We start from the raw sequence: 23,701 nt of genomic DNA, 5'->3' as shown, positions 1-23,701 counted from the left end.
TTTTGTACACATTGAAAATCATTCTTCTTTTTTGATGGCCTATCTGATCCCTATCACCTTCAGAATCTCAATTAGCAGGGTCCAATCAATATTATTGCATGCCTTCTCTATATCTAGGAAAAGTTACTCCAATGAAGCTCAACTTGTAGGATTCCAGCATGATATAGCAGATATTTTAGATTCAGGAGTCAGGAGGTCAGATGGACTATCGCAATTGACTTATGTAAGGCTTTTTTTTAAGGGTAGATCATGGGAGACTAATGGCAAAAAGAAGTACAATTGAACTAGGCAAAGTATGGACTAATTAGGAGGCTATACTTCTAGAAAATAGAATTTAAAGAATTAGAGCAGTATTTGTCTGTTCCTGTAATCATTAAGAGGGGAATTTCTCAAGGCAGTATTATTGGACCTTTATGTTTTCTTATATAGATAAAAAGTATGAGTAGGGGCATGATTTTTTCCACATTAATTTATGTTCGATTTAGTGAAAAGGAAACAATTTTTGACTTATTTTGTGAAATATGGCTGACCCCATCGCTTTAATAATTTCCTAAAAATAATTCATGAAAATTTTAATTTGTGAGAAACAATACTGACAATCATTCATAGTCACTAATGTAATCTTGATAATAATAATATAGCCCTAATCAGGATATAACAAATTACCCTCTCAACCTACATGGCCACACCATTAAGGGATTTCCTAGAACGCTAATACAAAGAGATACTTCTGCCAAAATGAGAAATCCCTATTCTGTCGCAGTTTCCTTTCACACGTGGTTTTGGAATACAATTTTAACATTAGTTTCCACGAGTTTCGCTGCAGTTTTGCACGTAATGCAATATACATAAATTTTGCTTTAAACTGGCCTTGTCACTTTAATTCACAAAAACAAAATCACTAATTTCTTAACCAGAATCGTATGATTCGTTAAGATATCTCAAAATCGATTCAAAATATTTTTTGCAACGTTTATCGTTACTGTGAAAATATCATGCCTCTAGGTATGAGTAAAGAATTGGAATCAGAGATAAGGCTTTTTGCGGATGATGTTATATAAGTTACAAGATAGTGAGCTACTACAAAATGATCTTGACAATACTGAGAGTAAGCAATTGTATGATGGTAAACAAGGTGAAAATTCAGACTGAAAGTCACAAAGAGGAAAAGTCCTTAGTTTTAATGACTGTGTTGATGGGGTGAATGGTCCTTATGGGGTTCATTGTAAGTACCTAGGTGTTAATGTAACAAAAGATCTTCATGGAGTTAATCACATAAACAGTATTGTAAATAAAGAGTACAGATCTCTGCACATGGTTACAAGGGTATTTAGGGGTTATTGTAAGGATGAAAAGGAAAGGGCATATAACTCTCTGATAAGACCAGAACTAGAACATAGTTCCAGTGTAGGGGACTCCCACCAGATTTATTTGACTTGAGAACTGGGGAAGATCTAAAGGAAAGCTGCTCGATTGTTCTGCGTGATTTCCGACAAAAGAGTAGGGTTATGAAAATGTTGCTAACTTGGGGCTGGGAAGACTTTGGAGAAAGGGGATGAGCTGCTCAACTAAACAGTATGTTCTGACCTGTTAGTGAAGAGATGGCGTTGAATATTAGTAGATGAATAAGTTTGAGCGGTGTTTTTAAAAGTAGGTAAGATCACAATGTGAAGATAAAGTAGGAATTCTGGAGGAAATATTGGGGCAAGTATTTGTTTATAAGACGAGGAGTTAAGGACTGGACTGGAGTTATTTACCAAGGGAAATGTTCAATAAATTTCCAAATTCTTTGAAATTAAGTAAAGATTAGGTAGCAACTGACAGGCAATCTGCCACCTGGGCAACTGCTACCTAAATGTAGATCAGTAATGATGGATTGCAATTCTACTAAATTGAAAAGGAGCAGAATACGTACAGGAAACCTGTTTCCTACGTATAATATCCTCATTTAATATATACGCTTCATCTTTCAGCTTGGAAGTGAGTTATCCTCTTTCCAAGGATTATCAACTAGACACAAACAAGTTAATAGCTCAGCATAAGACCCATACTACTATGAGGCATGTTTTTTAAGTAAGGGCTGTTTGAAAATAACTACACAAGGAAAGATAATTTTCAAACACCACATTTGTTTACAGTTCTACATACTTTACTTTATTTTTCAATATAACCGCCAAGTTTGTTTAAACACTTATCATACCTTACAACTAAGTTTTGAATACCCTCTTCATAGAAACTGGCCGCCTGCTCCGATAACCAAAACACTTCATCTATGATCTTCATTTCCGTATTGACGAATTGCACAATTAAAAATAAGAGAGGATTTCCACCGATCAATACTTATTTTATTACATATATTAAACTACAGGACCGGTTTCGACCTCATATACAAGGTCATCTTCAGCTGAACCATACATACATATTTATATAATGAAGCTATGATTAAGATTGTGTTGTTAAAGGAATGCTATATGATGATGATGTACATTTAGTCACATACAAATGTCATTCTGTACAATATTGCAACTGTATGTCTAAGATATTATGTTGAAGGTCTTAAAATTAGTGTATAAAATATGTCTTTACTTAAACTAACTTATATATATATATATACACACAAGATAAATACAATATATAAAAACACTTCATGCATATGAACATTCGTTCTTGCTTGTTGGTCAATACATCGACTAACTTCCGTATTTAAGTCTTATTTACAGTTGTACACTTCAGCTGCTTATTCTTGGAGTTTGTAAAATTGCATGGATAAAAAGTTTTGTCTTCCTGTGTATATGTGGGATAAAACACATTCAATTTTAAAAAGGTGCCAAATGTATGGATGAAATTCAACTAAAATATGTTCAGCTCTGCTGTGTGTGTTGCCCTTTTATTGGAACCAATTCATGTTGTCCTGTGGCGTCCGTAAATTTGGATGACGTTGGGTTCAAAGTAGTGGCTCCTTTCCCATTTGTAGCTGTGCAATGATGTTATGTTTATTGTTGTTGGTGTAGCCGAGTTGTGTTTGACGTGCCCCTGTCCAGGCTTTTTATCCATGCAATTTTACAAACTCCAAGAATAAGCAGCTGAAGTGTACAACTGTAAATAAGACTTAAATACGGAAGTTCGTCGATGTATTGACCAACAAGCAAGAACGAATGTTCATATGCATGAAGTGTTTTTATATATTGTATTTATCTTGTATACATATATATATGTTAGTTTAAGTAAAGACATATTTTATACACTAATTTTAAGACCTTCAACATAATATTTTAGACATACAGTTGCAATATTGTACAGAATGACATATACGCCAGTTCACGCTAAGACGTGCCCCATTTGTACGTGACTAAATGTACATCATCATCATATAGCATTCCTTTAACAACACAATCTTAATCAAAGCTTCATTATATAAATATGTATGTATGGTTCAGCTGAAGATGACCTTGTATACGAGGTCAAAACCGGTCCTGTAGTTTAATATATGTAATAAAATAAGTATTGATTGGTGGAAATCCTCTCCTATTTTTAATTGAACCAAAACACGGACGCCATGATCTTACGCTGGGACAAAGTCTATTTGGCCTTCACCTTTACAGGCGAATGTGTGCATCTCCATTCCATGTTCTGTTGATTCGATTCCGACGCGATATATGAAACTCATGTTTCCTGTTACGATCTGACTCAACATGTCATTACCCTCTTCGGCATAACGAGTCAAAAACGTGACCGATCTTTTCTTTTTTTTTCTTTTTGTGGTCCTCCATTAGGAGTTTAGGGACCCAATGGGAGCACAGTTTCCTAAACTTTAGGTTTTCAGAAACAATTTTGTAAAGCACTGACCTAGACACGTCAGGGAAGGCATTTGAGAGAGCTGTTATTGTGAAGCATCTGTTCTCATGAATTTTTGCTTCAACTGAAGCCACCAAATTGTCTGATCAGTGATGGGTGACTGGAGCGGGCCTCATCATGGACAATGTCACGGTCATCTTTGAAGTTTTGTACCCACTTACGCACTTTGCCTTCACTCATAGCATTAGCACCATACACTTCGCAAATCTGTCTGTGGATGTCTGCAGCAGACAAGTTCCTTGCCGACAAAAACAGTACCACTGACCGAACCTCGCACGGGGCGGGCGAGTCGATAATCTTGAATATTTGAGCAAGCACAGAACTGTACAGGTTAGCAACAGAGCTGCAACCGAGCACTGTTGTTCCCGAGGCATGCCAGCACACGACGCACGTGCTTGTTGCGACGCGCGCAAACTGCTAGTGTCTACAACAAAATGGCTCTTACCTAAACAACACACCTTGTATTTTTTTTGTTTGAATTTCTTCCAAGTGTAAATGCCATCTTCATACATTTTAGGCAATGGTGATAAAGTATGCACCATGTATAAATCATTTTCAACACTCACGGTTCAAGAGCATTTTAGCTTGTTTGCTAATTCAATCACATGAGCAGAAAAGGATATTTAAATGGAATCACATACAGTATAACAGTATTAAAGTATTCAAACATCTATCTAAAACAAAATGACTCTCCATCCATACTTCTAAATGTACCCACTTCTGCTGTTCTTACCTGTCCTTCGGCGAACCTTTCTCTTCTTCTTGTCAGCAGAACATAACTTCTTCTGGCCTGTATGGGAATAACAGTCTCATGAGAAAAGAATTATGAGTGAGCTGTATGACAGAGAAACCCTTCTAACTCGAATGCAAGCACATAACAACCGGACAATGATATGAATCATGTCTGAGAACTTCAGGGTGTAACAAAGATACGGCCAAACTTTCCTCCTGCGTAAAAGAAGAAGAAATGTTATATAGCACGATGACGGAGTGCATTTTGAACATTTCATGTTATGCTGGTACGTTCTGTTCCTGTATGTTTTCCATTATTAATGTACTGTGTAGAGTTGTAGAAAATGAGTTTTAACATGTAAATAAAGCACTGAGACACATGTCAACATATTTTCTTCTTCTATGTGTGAGGAAAGTTGTCCTGAAAGTTCGTCCGTACCTTACTGTTACACCGTGTATAACACTGCATCTATACAATGTGCGTCAAGGGGTAGCGGGCAGTGAAGTTACAACTATACAGACGGGAGGATCCAAAACAGGTGCACAATGAGACAATGGCAAAAAGCGAATACAAAATTATAGAAAGAGGAAATACAGTGCAAAGGAACATTGGACACGTGGCACTGGAATTTATGAATTGAGGATGGTTATCCAATTGTCATCTCCATACAGGAGGAGAAGAATCTCGGTTTCAAGTGGAATGGAGTGGTTAGCTCCCACCAATCAACCTGCTACTCATTTCTGGTAATGATGCTTGATATTTAAAGGGGCCTAACATCTTGAGTGATGAAGTTCCAATGGAAAGGCTCACAAAAACAAATGCATGAAAAAGAGTCATCCTGTAGGAGAAACAAAAACTAAAATAAGAGCGGCTACAGATGACAGTGAAACGGGCTTCTGTTTGGGCAATCTAAGACATATTTTTAATTAATTTTGATGGGTAAACACCAAACGAGATCCATTATACACTAACACAGTATAGCATGGAGTGCCGAAGGTACTTTCTTCTGCCCTTCAAAAATCTGGCTACATCGGCTGGTTAAAATCTTGGGGTCTTGAGGCCAAAGCACTGAACCCAGGAGTTGCAAAGATTGGGTTTTGCCAGTGTAAGGAACATTTGAAAGAATATTATAATGCAAAGTACCTTCATTTTTTCTATTGGTGAAGAAATTTATTATTTCAGTTTTACTTAAATATTCTTTTAACTCCACTTTATGTTTAATGAAGCTTAACACACACTGAAAGAGCTTATTTTAGATGTCTAAATCCGTTTTTAGGACTAGAATACCAACATTTACCTCTCCATTACTAGGCCTAAATCTGCACCCTGTTGTCACAGGCATATTTCCCGAGGAGGAAATAATGAGACTAAATTATTAACATCCATATATTAAGAAAATACACTTCTGGTCTTTATGAAAAATTATCATGACCAGTCAATACCAATTCATTGTATTAAATTGAAGAGCTTCAGGACTTATCGTGCACAGAAATTCAGTAAATCGTGAAGTCTTGAAACCTTGCAAAATGCAGGAAAACAGCCTGTTTTAATCATATCTTCCAAAATTACGAATACAGCCTGATACAGTAGAAAGACTGTACTAGCTGTGTACAAATTGGGGAAGGTCAATCATCATGGTTTGAGACCAAGAGTGTAGTTTAGCAAGGAAGTGCACTGTCCCCACTACTCTTCTTCACTGTTATGGACAATACAATTAAGAACATTGAGGAAAAGTTAGGTGAACTGAATGCAGTGGCCTTTGCTGATGATATCATGATTTGGGGTGAAACAGGAGAGGAAGTACAGACCAGACTCAACATATGGAAATCCCAGTTCTAGGAATATAACCTCAACATCAGCGAGACCAAGACAGTGGTGGTGGTAGTCAACAGAGTACGTTCAGCAAGTGTAAAACTAGGAGACCATCAGCTAGAGTGTGTGGATAGTTTTCCTTACCTTTGACGTGTAATCTCCAGTGATAATTTGGTCAGAAAGGAAATTACAAACAGAGTGCAAAAGGGATCAGAATTCTACCAACAAGTAAGAACACTTTTATGGGATGACATGATTCCAAAACCAGCCAAACTAATGATGTTTAACAGCAATTTCATACCATTATTGACCTATGTTATTGAAGCGTGTATCCTCACAAAGAGAGATTCATCTATACTGCAAGCATCATAGATGAAATTTCTTAGATACACCATCCAGAAGACCAATATGGACAAGTTAAGAAATGAGGAGGTGAGGAAAAAAGCCAGAATAAAGACATCCCTATTAGACCGAATCGGCACATCCAGACTACGGTGGTACGGGCATGTGATGAGGATGGAGCCTACAAGAACAGCCAGAATAAATTTGGAAAGACAGGTGGATGGGAAAAGATCTGCAGGAAGACCTAAAACCTGATGGATGGACATGATCAACCCTCTCGGTTCATCTAGTTACCAGAGGATGGACAGTGGATGATGTTCTCCATGAAGTTGTATATGGACAGGAAGAAGTGGAAGAGGCTCATTAACAGTACCCGGAAAACTGAAACTGTACAATGATGATGATGTGATGAGAGTAGAAATGATCACAGAAGGCAAGACAGGAGGAAAAAGAGGATGCGAGCCGAGAAGATTACCCTGAGTGTGGAACCTCCGACAGTGGTACGACATCCATGATACCGGTATGCCAACTCTGATACAGGCAGAGAAATGTAGGAAATTTTACTCTAGGCTGGTCGCCAACCTTCTGTGAGGAGACTGCATCAGAAGAATTATCGTGCATTCAGCTATTAAGTTATATTTAAGGTGTTCCCAAATGAAAACTGTGTTACAACAGAGATTATTTAGTAAATAATTGAAAGGAACAAACAAATGGGTATGCAAATAAAGTCATATACAGAAAGATAAGAACATAAAAAAGAACCACTTAATAGGATTATTTCTAAACAAAGGTCCATGGATGATAAAAGTAAGGTTGTAATTTTTTATTTAATTTTATTCGACAACTGAAAAAGTAATAACAGAACATTTCATATATCAACAATTTATGCTTCAATTTTAGAAAATGTCATTACAAAATGAAGAGATTAAAGGAAAGACATTACACCAATACAGAGTAATAATATACTAAAATACATATGGCGGAGCTTTGGTATCTGGTTTCGATGCTGGATTCATAGAAAAATAATGTTTTATGATACCAGAAGTAGCAGAGATGGAAGACCCTTCGACGCTTACCAGGGAGCCAGCAACCTATCTCAAAAAGTATTCTTACTTACATAAAAGAATTAAAACAGAGACAGCCAGAATGTAAGAAAGTGACCATTTTCTTTGTTGCTAATGGCCAGCTGTGATCAGCTGCGACAAAGGCAAAGTTTGTATTGTCTCCGGCAGAACTTGCATGATGTGTGGCCCACAGGATTACCACATTTAGTGAAAATAAGAAAAGCACGGAGTTTGAAACAGACTTGGCAGCTTCACCAGATGTTATTCACAGCCAGTACATTGAATCCCCGGCACTAATGAAAGTAAATCATTATCATTAATTCAAATTTTGTCCAGTGTCGAGGCCAAACTCCGTCACAAAACAGTGAGACCATACTTCCTTGATCCCTGAGGCTCTTTTTTATGGCTGCGATGCATACTGTCCACATGACAAGAGAAGAAAAGGCATTTTGTAGTTCTAACCTATTTTTCATCTTTCTTGTTATTCAATAACTGTGCAAAATGCGCTGTCGTTGGCAAGCTTGTTCAGTACATTGTGAGATCATGGGGGAGATCGCTAAGTTGGATCTATAACTTATATTTCATAAACCGGGAACCAAAGTTTTACCACAATCCATACCAGGCAAGAAATATAAGACCACAAGCCGAATTTCAAATCTTATTCTTTAATAAGTTCATCAGAAGTATGTACTGTATTTCCTGGACACAGACAATGTCAAAGGTGTGTTGTGTGTTTGAGTCATCAGCCCATAGACTGGTTTGATGCAGCTGTCCATGCCACCCTATCATGTGCTAAACTTTTCATTTCTACATAACTATTGCATCCTACATCTGCTCGAATCTGCTTGTCATATTCATACCTTGGTCTATCCCTACTGTTCTTACCACCTACACTTCCTTCAAAAACCAACTGAACAAGGCCTGGGTGTCTTAAGATGTGTCCTATCATTCTATCTCTTCTTCTCGTCAAATTTAGCCAAATCGATCTCCTCTCAGCAATTTGATTAAGTATCTCTTCATTCATGATTCGGTCTATCCATCGCACCTTCAGCATTCTTCTGTAACACCACATTTCAAAAGCTTCTATTCCCTTTCTTTCTAAGCTACTTATCGTCCATGTTTTACTTCCATACAATGCCACGCTCCAGATGAAATTCTTCAGAAAAATCTTTCTAATTCCTATATCAATGTAAGTGAGCTAATTTCTTATCTTAAGTTAGCTCTTCCTTGCTTGTGCTAGTCTGCATTTTATGTCCTACTTACTTCTGCCATCGTTAGTTACTTTACTACCAAAGTAACAATATTCATCTACTTCCTTTAAGACTTCATTTCCTAAATCACCTGCCTTCGTTTGACTGCTCTCCATTACTTTTGTTTGGACTTACTTATTTTCATCTTGTACTCCTTACCCAAGACTTCATCCATACCATTCAGCAACTTCTCGAGATCTTCTGCAGTCTCCGATACAATAACAATATCATTGGCAAATCTCAAGGTTTAGATTTCCTCTCCTTGGATTGTGATTCCCTTCCCAAATTCCTCTTTGATTTCCTTCACTACCTGTTCTATGTGAACACTGAAAAGGAGGGGGGGACAAACTGCAGCCTTGCCTCACTCCTTTCTGGATTGCTGCTTCTTTTTCAAAGCCCTCGATTCTTATCACTGCAGACTGATTTTTACACAGATTGTAGATAATTATCCGTTCTCGGTGTCTGATCCCAATCACCTTCAGAATCTTAAATAGCTTTATCCAATCAATATTATCAAATGCCTTTTCTAGATCTACGAACGCCATGTACATGGGCTTGTCCTCCTTAATTCGATCCTCTAAGATCAGACGTAAAGTCAGCATTGCTTCATGTGTTCCTACATTTCTTCTGTCAAAGGTATATTGTAATAAAATCCTAGACAGGTATTCTTATAGACTTGCTTGTACTTTTTACATTGATTTGAAGGATTCTGGGAAGCGGGCTCAAAGGCCTGGTTGGCTCTGAAAAGGGCTGTTTTAATTTGACATCCTTTGTGTGCTGCATGCCAAACCAATCAATAAATCTGACAGCCACGTGTAGACTTGTGGATGGGCACCACGAGCAGGAACCAGTTTCCTCCATCTGTGATTTCAAGAAACATACACAATCCATCTACCATACCGACCATGAATGTTCAAAGAGGTGTTTCCTGGATCAACCTAGGACTGACGTCTTGATTGCCATTATGTGGCTGGATAATCTGAAGTAGCCACTTTAAGTTAACATTGTTTAGTTTTTGTTTTATAAGGGTATTATAGCCATAAGCTAAATAATGAAAATCCACAGCCTGTTTCCGGGCGGGTCAGGAATGGAATAAATGAAGCTTCAATCTAGTGGTGAGGATAGAAATTGTGCCGGCTGCCGAAGCCTGTTGCACTCCTCTGGGGCAATGATTAATGAATGACAGATGAAATGAAATGATAATGGAGTGTGTTGCTGGAATGAAATATGACAGGGAAAAGCAGAGTACCCGGAGAAAAACCTGTCCCACCTCTGCTTTGTCCAGCACAAATCTCACATGGAGCCGTAAGCTAAATAAATACATACATACATACATAACTGATAAGACATTATTTAAATATTCATTTGCACTTGAAGTACATTTATATGAAATACAATTTTCACTTCTGAAGAATATAAGTCCAGAATTGAGGGGCTTGGGAGGAAATAATGGTAAGGGACACGGTATGTTTAATAGCAACCACAAACTTGTCAATGTTGTGATTCACTTGTAGTTGCTATTAAATAAGAGAGAGAAATAAAAATAGATAAATAAAAGAGTGAACAATGGAAGGGGACATGGCATGTTTAATAGCAATCACAAGTGAATCACAACATTGAGAAGTTTGTGCTTGCTATTGAATATGCCATGTCCCTTTCCATTATTTACTCCCAAGCCCTTCATCAATTATAATACACCACATGCATCAAGTAAATCTACATTCAGCTGGGAATATAAAACACAATCGAGTGTTTAGCAACATATATGCAAAATCCATAAGAGCTTCATGCACGAAATCATCTCATATTTGCTACTCCGGTTATTTTAATCTAATGGCTGAATAATTTGTACAATCTGATAGCAACCTGTTACACCCCACTTAAAAAAAAAAAAAAAATCATGATATTAGCATGATTAATAAACAACCATAACATCAGCGTGAGCCACTTAATTTTCATCTTGTGATCATATACAAAGCTAATAGAACAATACTAATACATGGAAGTAGACTTTGAATACCAGTACTAACTCCAGAATTCAATGTACATTTATAAAACACTTGTAAATAAATATTTTTTTAAGAATGCAAAAGAATTTATAAACAATTCATACAAATCAATATACAAAAGAATGAGATACATATTGTTAAAGAAAATTCATGAGATGTAATAATAAAAAATTACACTAGCCCCAGACGAAACCTCACAGAGTAAATGGGCATAATGATATTATGGTAAAACTTAACTAACGGGGGTGTAAAAGAGTGTTTGGGAATCCAACATGGTGCAGCTCAGACAACTTAATAACACACCACACAAAGCTGCCAGCTTCGGCGTTGCTAGTGACAAGACCAACAGTCTGTATTGGCTAGACCATCGTAAGTGACATGACTATTGGTCTGGGGGCAAGCAAAGGAAGTCAGGGGACTTAAGCCCCCGGGTTAGATCTGCAAAGACCAAACGAGATGGCTGTACAGTTTAGGTCACGCAGCTGTGAGCTTGCATTCGGGAGATAGTGGGTTCGACCCCAATCGGCAGTTCTGAAGATGGTTTCCTGTGATATCCCATTTTCACACCAGACAAATGCTGGGGCTGTCCTTTACTTAAGGCCACTGCCACTTCCTTCCCTCTCCTAGCCCTTTCTTATCCCATCATCGCTATAAGACCTATCTGTATGGCGCGACAAAGAAAAACTGTAAAATGATCTGCAAAGCAGCTCACAGGCCTCTAGTATACCCTGCAACAGTACTGGCTAGTGACAAGTCCAGGTGTGCGAGTCAAATTGAACTCGCCGTATTTGCTGTGGTAGAGTGCAACTCGCTGCCCACTGCTGTTGCTCCAGGGAATGGAGGGGAAGTGGGATGTATGATGGATGGAGATAGAGGTAATGTTCAATGTGAATGTACAAGTTTATTTGTTTGAGTCATGCAGAATGCAGTCCTTGTCTCTTACAGACAATATGCACAGTATTAAGCAGCCATAACTGCACACTCACTACAAGAAAGCACAGTAATTAAGGCACACTTGTCAGTCAAGGAATGCACGTGATCATTTCTCCTCTCATCTGTTGGTCTCAAACACTATTTATTACTGTAATGAACATGCATGAAGACACATCTCTTTCGCCACACTATTGTGCACTCCGTCACTCACAGCACTGTAAAAGGAATGAAATACTGAACAAAAGAAACAATACCCCCCAATGGTTGATTAGAGTAAATCTTCAATATTCCTCCTTCCTAATTCGATCTTCACATTAAAAAAAAAGTCCATGGGAGTTTAGTCAGCCAAGCGCAGGGGCCATTTAAGTGGCCCACCACGGCCTACCCGTCTCCCTGGATAAGGATCATTTTAGAGCTGTGGAGCGCCATTACTACACAGCCACATTTGCTGCCAAATACCGAGAGGAACATCTTCCAATAATCAGGCAGTGGTTCTACCGAGAAATGGTAGCAATCTTCACCTTCAGGTAAGGAGGAAAGATATACGGACCAAGTAAATAGTCACCAACAATACTGGCCCAAATAGCGACACAAAACAGAGGCTGAAATATGCGACTACTGTAGATATCCACCCTCCTTTATGCAGTCACCTGTCAATGGACAAGAAAGTTGAATGATGAGGTTGGCTGCAACTAGAATGCCAGACGCCATAAATCAGTACGGCTCCTCTCCCGTTGCCAGTTGCTACGTCATAGGCTTGGTGCATATCAGTCATTTCTTCGTTGGTGTACCGAAATGGAGCCATACACACCAATTCATACCACGAACTCAGTTGCTAATATGGACAAAAAAACTGTGCGTATACTGCCTACTGGGGCTGGGAAGTGCTGCGCTAAACGAACCAGAAACTTGTGCATTCGCACTGTACATTATGTCTCAGTCTATCATTCTTAGTTCTTTATATAACATGAAGAACATCCCTAATTCTATTATCAGCGCAATTTAGAAGGAAAAGGAGGCACCTTGATGATACAAAATTTTAAGGTCACATACAAGAAAAATGTTGACACAAAGAGACAATATTCTCCAGTGATGGGAGGAGTTTTTGCTAAATTAATCAAATTCAAACACCTGGAGGAAGAGGAGGAACACAAAGAAATGATGGAATAAAACCAAAATGAAGATATAACAATGTTGGAAATAGAAAGAGCTATAAAGAAGATGGGAAGTGGCAAAGCATCAGGTGTGGATGAGGTGGCTACAGCAATTATAAATGCAGGAGGACCAGTAGAGTTACATTCGATATATATTTTGAGTACTTTTCACACTCATCTTCTTGATTTGGGAAACTTGAGAAGTACCTGACAACTTGAAGAATGCTACCATCATCACTGTCTTCAAGAATGGCAATCATAGTGTATGTGGGAACTACCGTGGTATATCACTTTTGTCAATTGCAGGTAAAATTCTCACAAGAATTCTACTAAACCGGCTCCAAGCTATCTCGGAGAGGATTTTGCCCAAGTCTCAGTGTGGTTTCCGAACCTCCAGAGGCACAACGGATATGATCTTCTGTGCTAGACAACACCAGGAAAAATGCAGAGAGCAACAGCAGCCTCTGTATTTAGTTTTCTATGATCTGGAAAACCTTTGTAGTTTTCTATGATCTGGAAAACCTTTGGTTGGGTACCAAGATCTGCTATGTGGAAAGTATTGAGACATTTTGTATGTCCTGAACGTTATGTGGAATTGGTTCAAGCTCTTCATATGATGGCATGTTTGGACAGGTTCTTCATGGTAACTCGGTATCAGATTCGTTCCCAATCACTCATGGATTGAAACAAGGTTGTGTGCTTGCTCCTACTCTCTTTGCACTGTACATGGCTGCCATGCTCTATGAATCATCTGCAAACAATTTAGGCATGGAGATTAAATTTCGTTTTGATGGAGGCCTTTTCGATCTGGCAAGACTTTGTCCACTAAGACGTACTCTGGTTACCTGAGTGACAGAACTGCAGTATGCCGCATCTCCTGCTCTAACACCTGCAGAACTACAACAGTCAGTCAACTGTTTTAAAACTCCATGTGATCGCTTTGGTCTTGCCATTAATGCGAAAAAAACAAAGGAACTTGCACAACCTGCCCCAGGATTAACTTTTCCTGAGTTCAGTTATCTCCATCTTAGACACAACACTGGAACAGGTTGATCACTTTTCATATGTTGGAAGCATCTTGTCTGAACGGTGTACCTGCGAACAAGACGTTGACAAAAGAATTGGGGCTGTTCATGCAGAATTCGGACAGTTAATCCACAGAGTCTTCATGACTAACGACCTAAAACTGCATACCAAACTCATGGTGTACAAAGATGTTGTCATTTCCACGCTGCTGTATGGCTGTGAAACTTGGACACTGTCGCCATGATTATCAAAAAACTTGAGCGCTTCCACCAACAGAAAATGAGATACACTTGAATATTAAGTGGGAGGACTATGTGACCAACACGGCAGTCCTCGACAAAGCGCAGCTAAAAAGCATTGAGGCAACAATCATTGCTCATCAATTGAGATGGTTAGGCCATGTTCAGTACACGAGTGATACCAGGCTTCCCTGCCAAATTCTTTAGGGTGAACTTTGCTCTAGCAGTAAGCCTCATGGAGCACCTCTTAGGCATTTTAAGGACCAGCTGATACACATCATGAAGACAACTGGTATAAATATACAGACATGGAAAGAATGTGCTGTGGACCGTTCACTGTGGCAGAACACTACATCCACAGCTGTCAACTTGTTTGAAAGAGAATGCCACAGACATCAAGAGGCCAAGCAACAAGCAAGAAAACTCCATCAATTACAACCCCACCCTCCTACATCCATCCAGTGCGATTTGTGTGGGCGTACTATTTATGCCAGGATTGGTCTGTTTAGTCATCGCAAACACATCCATAACCTGAGTTGAACTGCTCAACGTATGCAGGAAGAAGTTATATTAACTCGGATCGAGTTATAGCTGATGACGATATTTTGAGTGATATGGAAGAAAAAAGAAGTACCAGAATATTGGCGGGAAGGGTCTGATAATCCCAGTATTCAACAAGATCTTCGATTCACAACCCGACCCAAAGACAGGAAACGGTAAATGCAGAATAAGATTGATTAGATACACCCTGTAGGTTTGCAAATTTCTTGTGAACATACTTCATGTATGTTAGCTTTGAAATTTGCCTGTTGTGTCATAATTATGTTCATTAATAGTAGAAATATAAAATATATGGTTATACATAGTTTTCCATTTGTAAAAATTAAGAAACATACTTTTCTTTCTATAAACTTTTATTTGTGAAAAATGACTTATGAGTGGTGCATTATAAATATGTGTACTGGACCTTACATGCCCTAAACTATCAAATTTTAGAACCTTTTTTCTAAGTTCACATGCCCCACTGAACCTTTTGGCACTGCCCCAAGAAGGCACGCTGCACACATTGAAGAAATCTATGGAATAGACTATTGCCAAGTGACAAGACCATTGGTCTGGCTAAAAAAATCTGCAAATTTTATTCTCCTACTTAATACATTCACATCGCAGACACATCCAGCACACATCATGACATATTCAAACTTCACGGTTTAGGTATTTTCACAATGTGGCAGCCCTATGGTTCTATCTGACCAATAGGAACATTGCATATAAACTGACATAATCTACATTTCAATTTTTCTAAATAAGTAAAAATACTGGTATGGTGGGTCTCTGACAAGCATAAATCTGCTATTTAAGGTATCTTTTCACACCAGTTTTCACAATTTTCTTCTTCCAAAACATGCATCCCCAGTAAAGTGTGACAGACATTACAGTGCATGCCTTGTTAATAAATTATGAAAGTTTATTGTACTGATTGTTTGTGACAATATGTTCACATTTTAAATCAGTACTGTAAATTATATTGCATTTCCTATTTTCTTATTAAAGTCTGATAGGTCAAAAGAAATTACAGTACACATACAAAGTATAACATAATACAACCTTATATCTAACTGAAATGAACTGAGTTATTCTGAATGTACTTTGCTAATATCTTCATACTCTACATTATCTACTACCCTGCCCTTCAAGGGGCCAGTTGCAATCTCAATAGTAACAGAGTAACGTTCTGAATTAAGCGATTTGAGAGTAGCCACACAGCCCCTATATGCACCGTTAACAACCCTCACTGTTCTTCCTACAGCTGGAATGACAGTCTCCAGATGTGCCTGGTCAAGTTTCAGTCTATCTCCACTATCAAACATCTTCACAAGAGCAACATACTTGCTTGGAACATCAATGACCACACCCTTGTGTTTATAGTACTTGTCTCCTAATGATTTGGCTATAACTTTTACCACAATACCTTCCACAAGCCAATAATCTTTGCGATTCACTTTTTCTTTCTTCGACTCTTCTTCCTGTATAATATCATCCAGAGCAGAACATTTTCTCTTCTCTTTCTTCTTCTCACCACTACCTTCCCCATCCTTCAGTCGAGCAAGGCCACTCTCTCGTTTCTTGCCCAATATCACAGGTGGTTCTACTTTCTTCTTCACAGCAGCAAGGTTCAAATTCACAGTTATTTTTTCCTCTTCATTTTCTCTAACAAGTTCAGTGTAGTTTGGGGTATCACTACTGTAACCTTGTTTACCCCTCTCAATTTGCTGCTCAATGAATTCCATCAACTTTTCTTGATCATCCTTGTCCATCTTCTGTTTCTTTACCATTGCTTCTTGTAATGCAATAGTTTCTGGATCACGGTCAATGTACTGCACAAACCACCCCTTCTCTGTTTCATCCACAACACACTTCCCCTCCCTACCCAGCCATTTTACAAAATCTGTAAGCGTCTCCCATTGGGTGGAGTTCATGTGAAGATGATGACGTTCAGATATATAATCCTGATACACTCTATTAGCATGCACACGCTTAGTACCAAACTGGCGCTTTAGTAATTCTAAATAACCATCTGAAAACTCCCTTGAGAACTCGTCTATATACTTTTCAGCATTATCAGCAAACAACAACAGCTGCCGTTGATGGGACTCGGACATCATATGACATTTAAAGCCATTCTCGTCTCGACATTGCTTTTGACACATTTGGCAATACCAGCGAAGTTTTTGAAGACCTTTAGCCTTGATCTTGTTGGCAATATACTTCGGAGTTCCGACTTCGTGCTTCCCCATTGCGGAGTAGTTTTAAATTGCTGCAAAGGAAAGCTATGGTCATTCGGACTAAACGAGGTATGGTATGCCCAATATACACAGTTACATAACTATATATAAACAGGTAACACAAAAATATGATACATTACATATATTTAGTTACGGTAGAGTTATTATCTAACAAAGATCATGAAATACTAAAAAAAAAAATTGCCATAACCTTTAAAAGGAAATCTCACCTTTATTCACTGAGTCCGATTCTAAAAGTTCCAAACTTTTACGAACTAGTGAACTAGACATTACAATACTCTATCACGATCAACTATTAATACCTTCCACAGCACATTATTTGCAAGCAAAATATTACATGATTTTCGAAAGTATTTCAACATCTACGAAGCCTCAAAGAGTATAGTATACGACAGGACACCAAGGATGTCAAAGAAAATTTATATGAATAAGCATGATAATGACAAGAAAATAGAGATTCATGGAGATATGTGCGAATGGGCTAAAACAAAAAACTACTACTACTACTACTACTACTACTAATAATAATAATAATAATAATAATAATAATAATAATAATAATAATAATAATAATAATAATAATAATAATAATTTCATAGAGCAACAATTTGTGTATATAAAGCGATAACATGTCATTTTAAGCAAAAGTCTATTATAAGCATATTTCTCTTAGAGCATTCCACAACATGGTAACGAGGACAAGTCATTTCATACAGTGCACACAAACCGTTGCTTTCGCTATTATATAAGGCTGGGAAATGAGCCATGAGAAGTGGGATCACCGAATTTAGTTTCCAGTTCTCCCGCTAGGATCGCCTTTCTTAGACACAAGTTTTGAATGTCTACTTATGTTCAGCATGGATTTTGTGACAAGTGCTTGTGGAAATTCGCTATTATATAGCCATTTATGATACTTACGGAGAAACCACATGTTTTGAATGTTGCTCGTGATCCATTTTTGTTGTAGTGCAAATAATCCCGTCAATATGATATTAACGTTGGAAAGTTATTTACATCAGTATCTTGAAGTTATGAGTCGTCGTCGTATGAACCCACAGTCAACACGAATTTATAGATCTAGTGATCTACATATTTCCAAAGGTGTTTTAAAGTGGGTGGGAAATATATAGTCAGTTTACACTCACGTAAAAGCTATTATCGGTACATAAAATGTAGTATTTGTAAAGGGTCTCCAGTTCAGAGTCACCATTTGAATCTTACATCACTGCCTAGCCTAACTTTAACACTTTTCTGTTCAAAAGTTTTCGGTCCAGATTCGGAATATTTTAGCATTTTGATGAAACATTCGTTGCAATATTGTCCAACAAAGGCTTGAGTAATTTCTGCAGCAACAATAGTGGCAATGTTTCGTTATTGCAGGTCCTGCACATGAGTTCCCTTAAAAACCTGTCTTTCAGGTACTGGGTACAGATCGGTAGATAGTGTTTTCTTGGGAGATAGGGTACTGCTTCAATAACAAAATCTTAACACATTTGTATCAAAGCCCTGAAGAAAGCGTGAGGGTACCTTAACCCTCCCCTGTCTTGAAAACGGATTAAGCATACTGCAGGACTATCAGTTGCAGGTAAGGATATTATCCGTAGACAACTATCACAGCTAGTTTCTTCTTCTGCTACATGTATCAAATATCCAGCTATCATTGCCAGTCAAATTGATGACAGAGTAACTACAGATTTTGTAAACAGAAAAAAGTAATTATCACTGCTGAGTTAAGGATCAAATCATTTGTAAGCACTTTTTAAAATGTTTGCAAAATTAGCCTGTAGATGACCTGTTGGGCAATAATATGCAGACCTTTATAGTGTTCTCTCTGAATTTACACTTTTGTTTACAAGAAGCCTGAATCTGCTCAATCAAGAAATTTGCTTTCAAAACACCTTGTTCAGTTAGTACTGTAATTTTATTAAGTTGACTGCCAAGTCCATGTATATTCTTTTCATGTTTGAGTTGATGCACCCTTTCTTTTAAAGTGGTAATAATATTTGTCTGCTTTAATATAAGTGCTATTTGTTTTCTACATTTCCTGGCTATTCTTTTCAGTTTCAAACCTAATTTAGTGAAGGATAGTTTATGTTTAATAGAACACTGTGTGCCTGTGGTTTTATATAATGGTTCACTGATAAGTACAGGTGGAGGGTCATTCTCTTCACTGGCTGTAGATGTGCTTGGTTCCACATGAAGTTCAATATTCTTGTAGGGTTTAGCTTCATTTCCCACTTCTAAAGCCTTCTCTTAAGTGGTCTTCTGTATATGATTGTGTTGGTATGTGTCCGGTAAAGTATTGAAATATGGATGGAATGACGTTCGGAAGTAGAATTTTTAGTGCTGTGCTTACACTATAATCTGAGTCCTTAAAATGCCTACTGCAAACAGTGGAATGTACACTAGGTTTCCACAGACATCCCAGTCTATTTTCCTGACGAGAAATTGCCGAACACTATTTAGTTTTAAATTCCTCGTTTTTCGGAAATCTATGAAATGAAATACCACACCCTTATGAAATCTTTGATTTGTAATAAGGAACACTACAGTATACCATGTTTTTTAAATTTATCCGATGTTCACATTACGTAAATAAGGTCATTAATTTCAAACACTCAATTATAATCACCTGCACTAGCACAGAAAGCTCATAAAATACAAAAATACGTCTTGACACGCTCGTGAATGTCGTGAATTTTATGTATAAGAAGTGCGCACCTAGCGGCAAAACGATGCATTTCGAAAGCCCGAGCGGGAACCAGTTTCACGACCAGCGAGGCCTTGTATTTCCCAGCCTTGTATAATAGTGTAAGCAACGACACAAACACACTATTATCGTCAGATTCAAGAAAGATCCTAGTTTTGCAAAGTTTATAGTGGTATCCATGAATTGCTATAGAATTGATAAAATGTCGGTGATTCTGGTTTGTATTAGTCCAAGTTCTATTCGTCATTGCTTCAGTCAGAATTCAGGACAAATATCATTCCTTTTGGCCAATCTTTCATCCAAGACTTTCTTTCAATGTTCTGTATAAGGCAGAGCGAGCTTGAATCTCAAATCTTCAATTAAAACATACCATTGAAATATTGACCACTAGGGTATGAGAGATCATGGTAACCATTTTCTAATCATCATGAATGGGCCCATGTCAGAATACGACTGTTGAGTGGAGGAAGCAGTAACTACAAACGACATCATACAGAAAATATTACTGTAAAATACACTTGCATCTAAATCACTCGACTTTTCGAAGCACACAGACACTGGCGGAATATCACATTATCAATGATATTCTATCTAAATTAATATTTTTCGCGGAACACGAATAGGTTCACCGTTTGGAATTAGAAAAAGAGACATCCCTAACCTCAGGCTTATTCTTAAATGATGTATACACACTACAGTTTTCTCATCGATTTCAAAATAATCATGGTGTATATTCCTAATCAATTTTTCTCTTAATGTTTATTCAGTATAAAACTTAAGAATAGTTGTATGAGAGCATTGCCATACTTACCGACTAAAACCTGGTTCACAACACTATCAAAACACTTTACCACAGTCTGCGTATAATTACAGTCCTAAGTGGCCACTGACGCATATAATTATAAATACACTCGCACATATATATTCTACAAGAAAACTAACATTTACAGTCAACTCCCATGAAATTACACCGACTGCATACGATAACAACAAACCAAAACAAATCCACATCTGACATGTCAGGCTACTCGATTCGCCATTTTTGAACGATCGAGAGTAGCATTAAGGCAAAGTCTAATATATACAGTCGCGAAGCTCTAATAAGAGCATTATCGATAGAAAGCAGAGATTTGGAGTGACTTTTACTCTACTGACGCTATGATCATCAGAGAATGGTCAGTTTCCAACTACGAGTTACGTCATCATGATACTAGATTTGCGGTACATGGCTTTCACCATAAATTTTTCCGCACAACGAAGTTTCATGCACCTACCGTGAACTGTGTACGCTCTCTCTGCCATAATACTTGTGATCGTTACCATCTCGATAAGTGCCCGAAGAGGAAATCTTTGAAAGAATTATGCGACTAGTTATTTATTCTTTATTTATTATAACATATGGCCGTTGGCTGCAATAAATTATATTAGATGGAGCGACACTAGCACCTCTAGCGGCGAGGTAGAGGCAACTTGCTAGCAGACAATAGGGAACGAATTACCACTACAGTCTAAAATGGTCATAACTTCTGAACCATTCATGCAAATACTGTCCTGAAAAGGTTGTTGTATTGTCTGCGCACATTTTCTGGATAGATTTACACCAAATACAGTAGAGACAATACGCGACACATACGGATTTAGCCTTGCTAAAATGGGAGACAATTCGACGGTGGCGCTCCTAGTGACTTGACCTGAACTAATCGCGCTAAATTCAAATATCAATGGAAATGTATATATACGGAAATGGATAAATAAATTACGTCTAGAAAGAAAATGTTATTGAGATATTAACTTCGATGTTGCTAAAGCAATTCTATATAACCGAATGAAGAATTATTTAAAAGGTTATTATTCAAAGACTGAAATTAGACGTAGAAACAAGATGTGAAATGGACTGCTGTGAAATGGCTTGATCTTTCATTTATGCATTACCTTTTTAGCTTTAGCATTCCTGTCTGAACTCTTACGGTTGGAGTTGTCTTTTTTCTCATTTAAAAACATTGTATCATCACATTAAGGCACTTGTCAATAAAAATATCGGCACATTCCTACACATATGATGCAATGAATTAACATTTAATAGCTGGACAATTTTCCTCTTAACATAAAGCCTACTGACAGAAATAAAATCTATAAAATCCCGGCTTTAATCGGAGAAGAGGGATAAAAGAAAGAAAAGTATGAAAATGTTGTCCATAGTGATGCTTTGAGGAATATTTACGTTAATACCAATATAATGGTCCGTTATTGGACAATTTACGTACAATTAAAGTAAAAATGTAACATGCACTTGACTGTATAGTCGAGGATTTTTAAAGTCGCTGGCCTGGAAATGATCGGAACAGATCTTATAATTCTTATATAAGCGTAACGTCCCTTCTTTCTTGTACACCTCATGCAAATCACTTCTGTGACATTTCAAAACCCACAGATCACACCTACAACAACACAACGGCATTGAAGGTTAACTGCTGCACTATACAATAAAATATGCGTATTACATTTTAAGCCAGTTAAAACATGGCCATGGGTCGAGCAGGTCAGAAGATTATAAAGTACTATAAAAATCTCTGTCACTGGAAGAATATAATATACGCAAACACAATATCACTTACATTTTCTTGTCACGAGCGAACCTGAAGAACGAGCGCGCATTCTCCTCTACTTCATAGTTACTGCAGCCAAACACAGCACATACCTTTCCCCTCATGTTGAGAGGAGATATCAAGGAATGATACACGCTACTATTTAATTATGTCAACTCACTGAAAACGCATAAATAACACCAAAAACTTCACACAAAAATACACGTGCTCTTATGGCAGAATGAGTAGTTTTCAGGTCTATTCGCTAGAGAGAGCTCCAATAGCTGTCCCTCGATTTCTCGCTCAGTGTCTCGTATTGTCTCTAAGGCCCCATTCACAATGCAAACGTAACCGTAAACTTAACGACGTAACGTAACCGTAAAATTAACGTAAAATTTGTCGTATTCACAATGGAGGAACGTAACATTAACGTAAAGAGTACACAGCAGCCAATCAAAACACTGCCATGTTATTTAGTACGGAAGTCAGGTTTTGGGCTATCTCGCAGTTTTATATTTCAATAACTCGATGGAATCAAACAACGTGGTAGCGGAATCCATATTACTTCAAACATCTATTGCTTTGCTCCTGGGAGCTGTGTAGGCCTACGGTACCTGAAAAGGCGATCTAAACAACGGTGCAGAAAATGGGTTCATCCCTTGAATCAAAGAAGGTTATCTCAGGGCGATTTCGGTAATCTACTGTAAGAAATGACCCTCATCAGTTCGTTTTGGACATGCGGATGAAACCTGAACTGTTTGCCTTTCTTACGATTTGCTTCCCCTTTTGTAATAAAAAGAAATGTAAAAGGTCTCCTTTACCGACATCTATGACCCTATCTATCACACCCCGATGAGATATTTGGATCTATTTGTTTGGATGATATCGTTTTCGTAAACTAGTAGTCCGTCATAATGTTAACAAATATACAGGGACACTGTTTTATTTATGACAGGGATATTCTCTTGTCCGTTTGCCAGCGCTGCGAGCTTGTCTCCCGCCATTTATTGTCAGATTTCATTACTACAGGATATTAATTTCCACCTACCTGTATTATTTTTCGGTACAGCATATTTGTAATTCTTTTTCCTTCTATCATACATAGCCTATACACAAAGATTATTTTGAAAGAGAATTACAACTGTTTCGTCGAAAGAAGTCATTATATCGTGCACAACACAC

The 23,701-nt window shown here is 37.8% G+C and overlaps 1 protein-coding gene across 2 annotated transcripts in view; it reads right to left on the bottom strand.

Moving 5' to 3' along the window:
* kin17 (kin17 DNA and RNA binding protein) overlaps nt 1–17,616 on the bottom strand; it is a 51,417-nt gene extending 33,801 nt beyond the window's left edge. The window contains exons 1-2 of one of the 2 annotated variants that reach the window (XR_011017548.1): nt 17,434–17,616; nt 4,589–4,645 (exon numbers count right to left, since the gene is read on the bottom strand). Coding sequence is in view for 1 of the 2 variants with exons in the window: in XM_067136018.2 (XP_066992119.1) it covers nt 16,052–17,215 (1,164 nt within the window). In the remaining variant the exon portion in view is untranslated. Of the gene's footprint in view, nt 1–4,588; nt 4,646–15,531; nt 17,236–17,433 lie in introns of those variants that run through there. The other variant, XM_067136018.2, reaches the window with a different exon arrangement.
* Nucleotides 17,617–23,701: the final 6,085 nt, after the last annotated feature.

This window comes from Anabrus simplex, chromosome 1 (assembly GCF_040414725.1).
Source record: "Anabrus simplex isolate iqAnaSimp1 chromosome 1, ASM4041472v1, whole genome shotgun sequence".
Lineage (NCBI taxonomy): Eukaryota > Metazoa > Arthropoda > Insecta > Orthoptera > Tettigoniidae > Anabrus > Anabrus simplex.
Note: the sequence above shows the minus strand (reverse complement) of the source record. Positions and strands in the feature narration are given on the sequence as shown.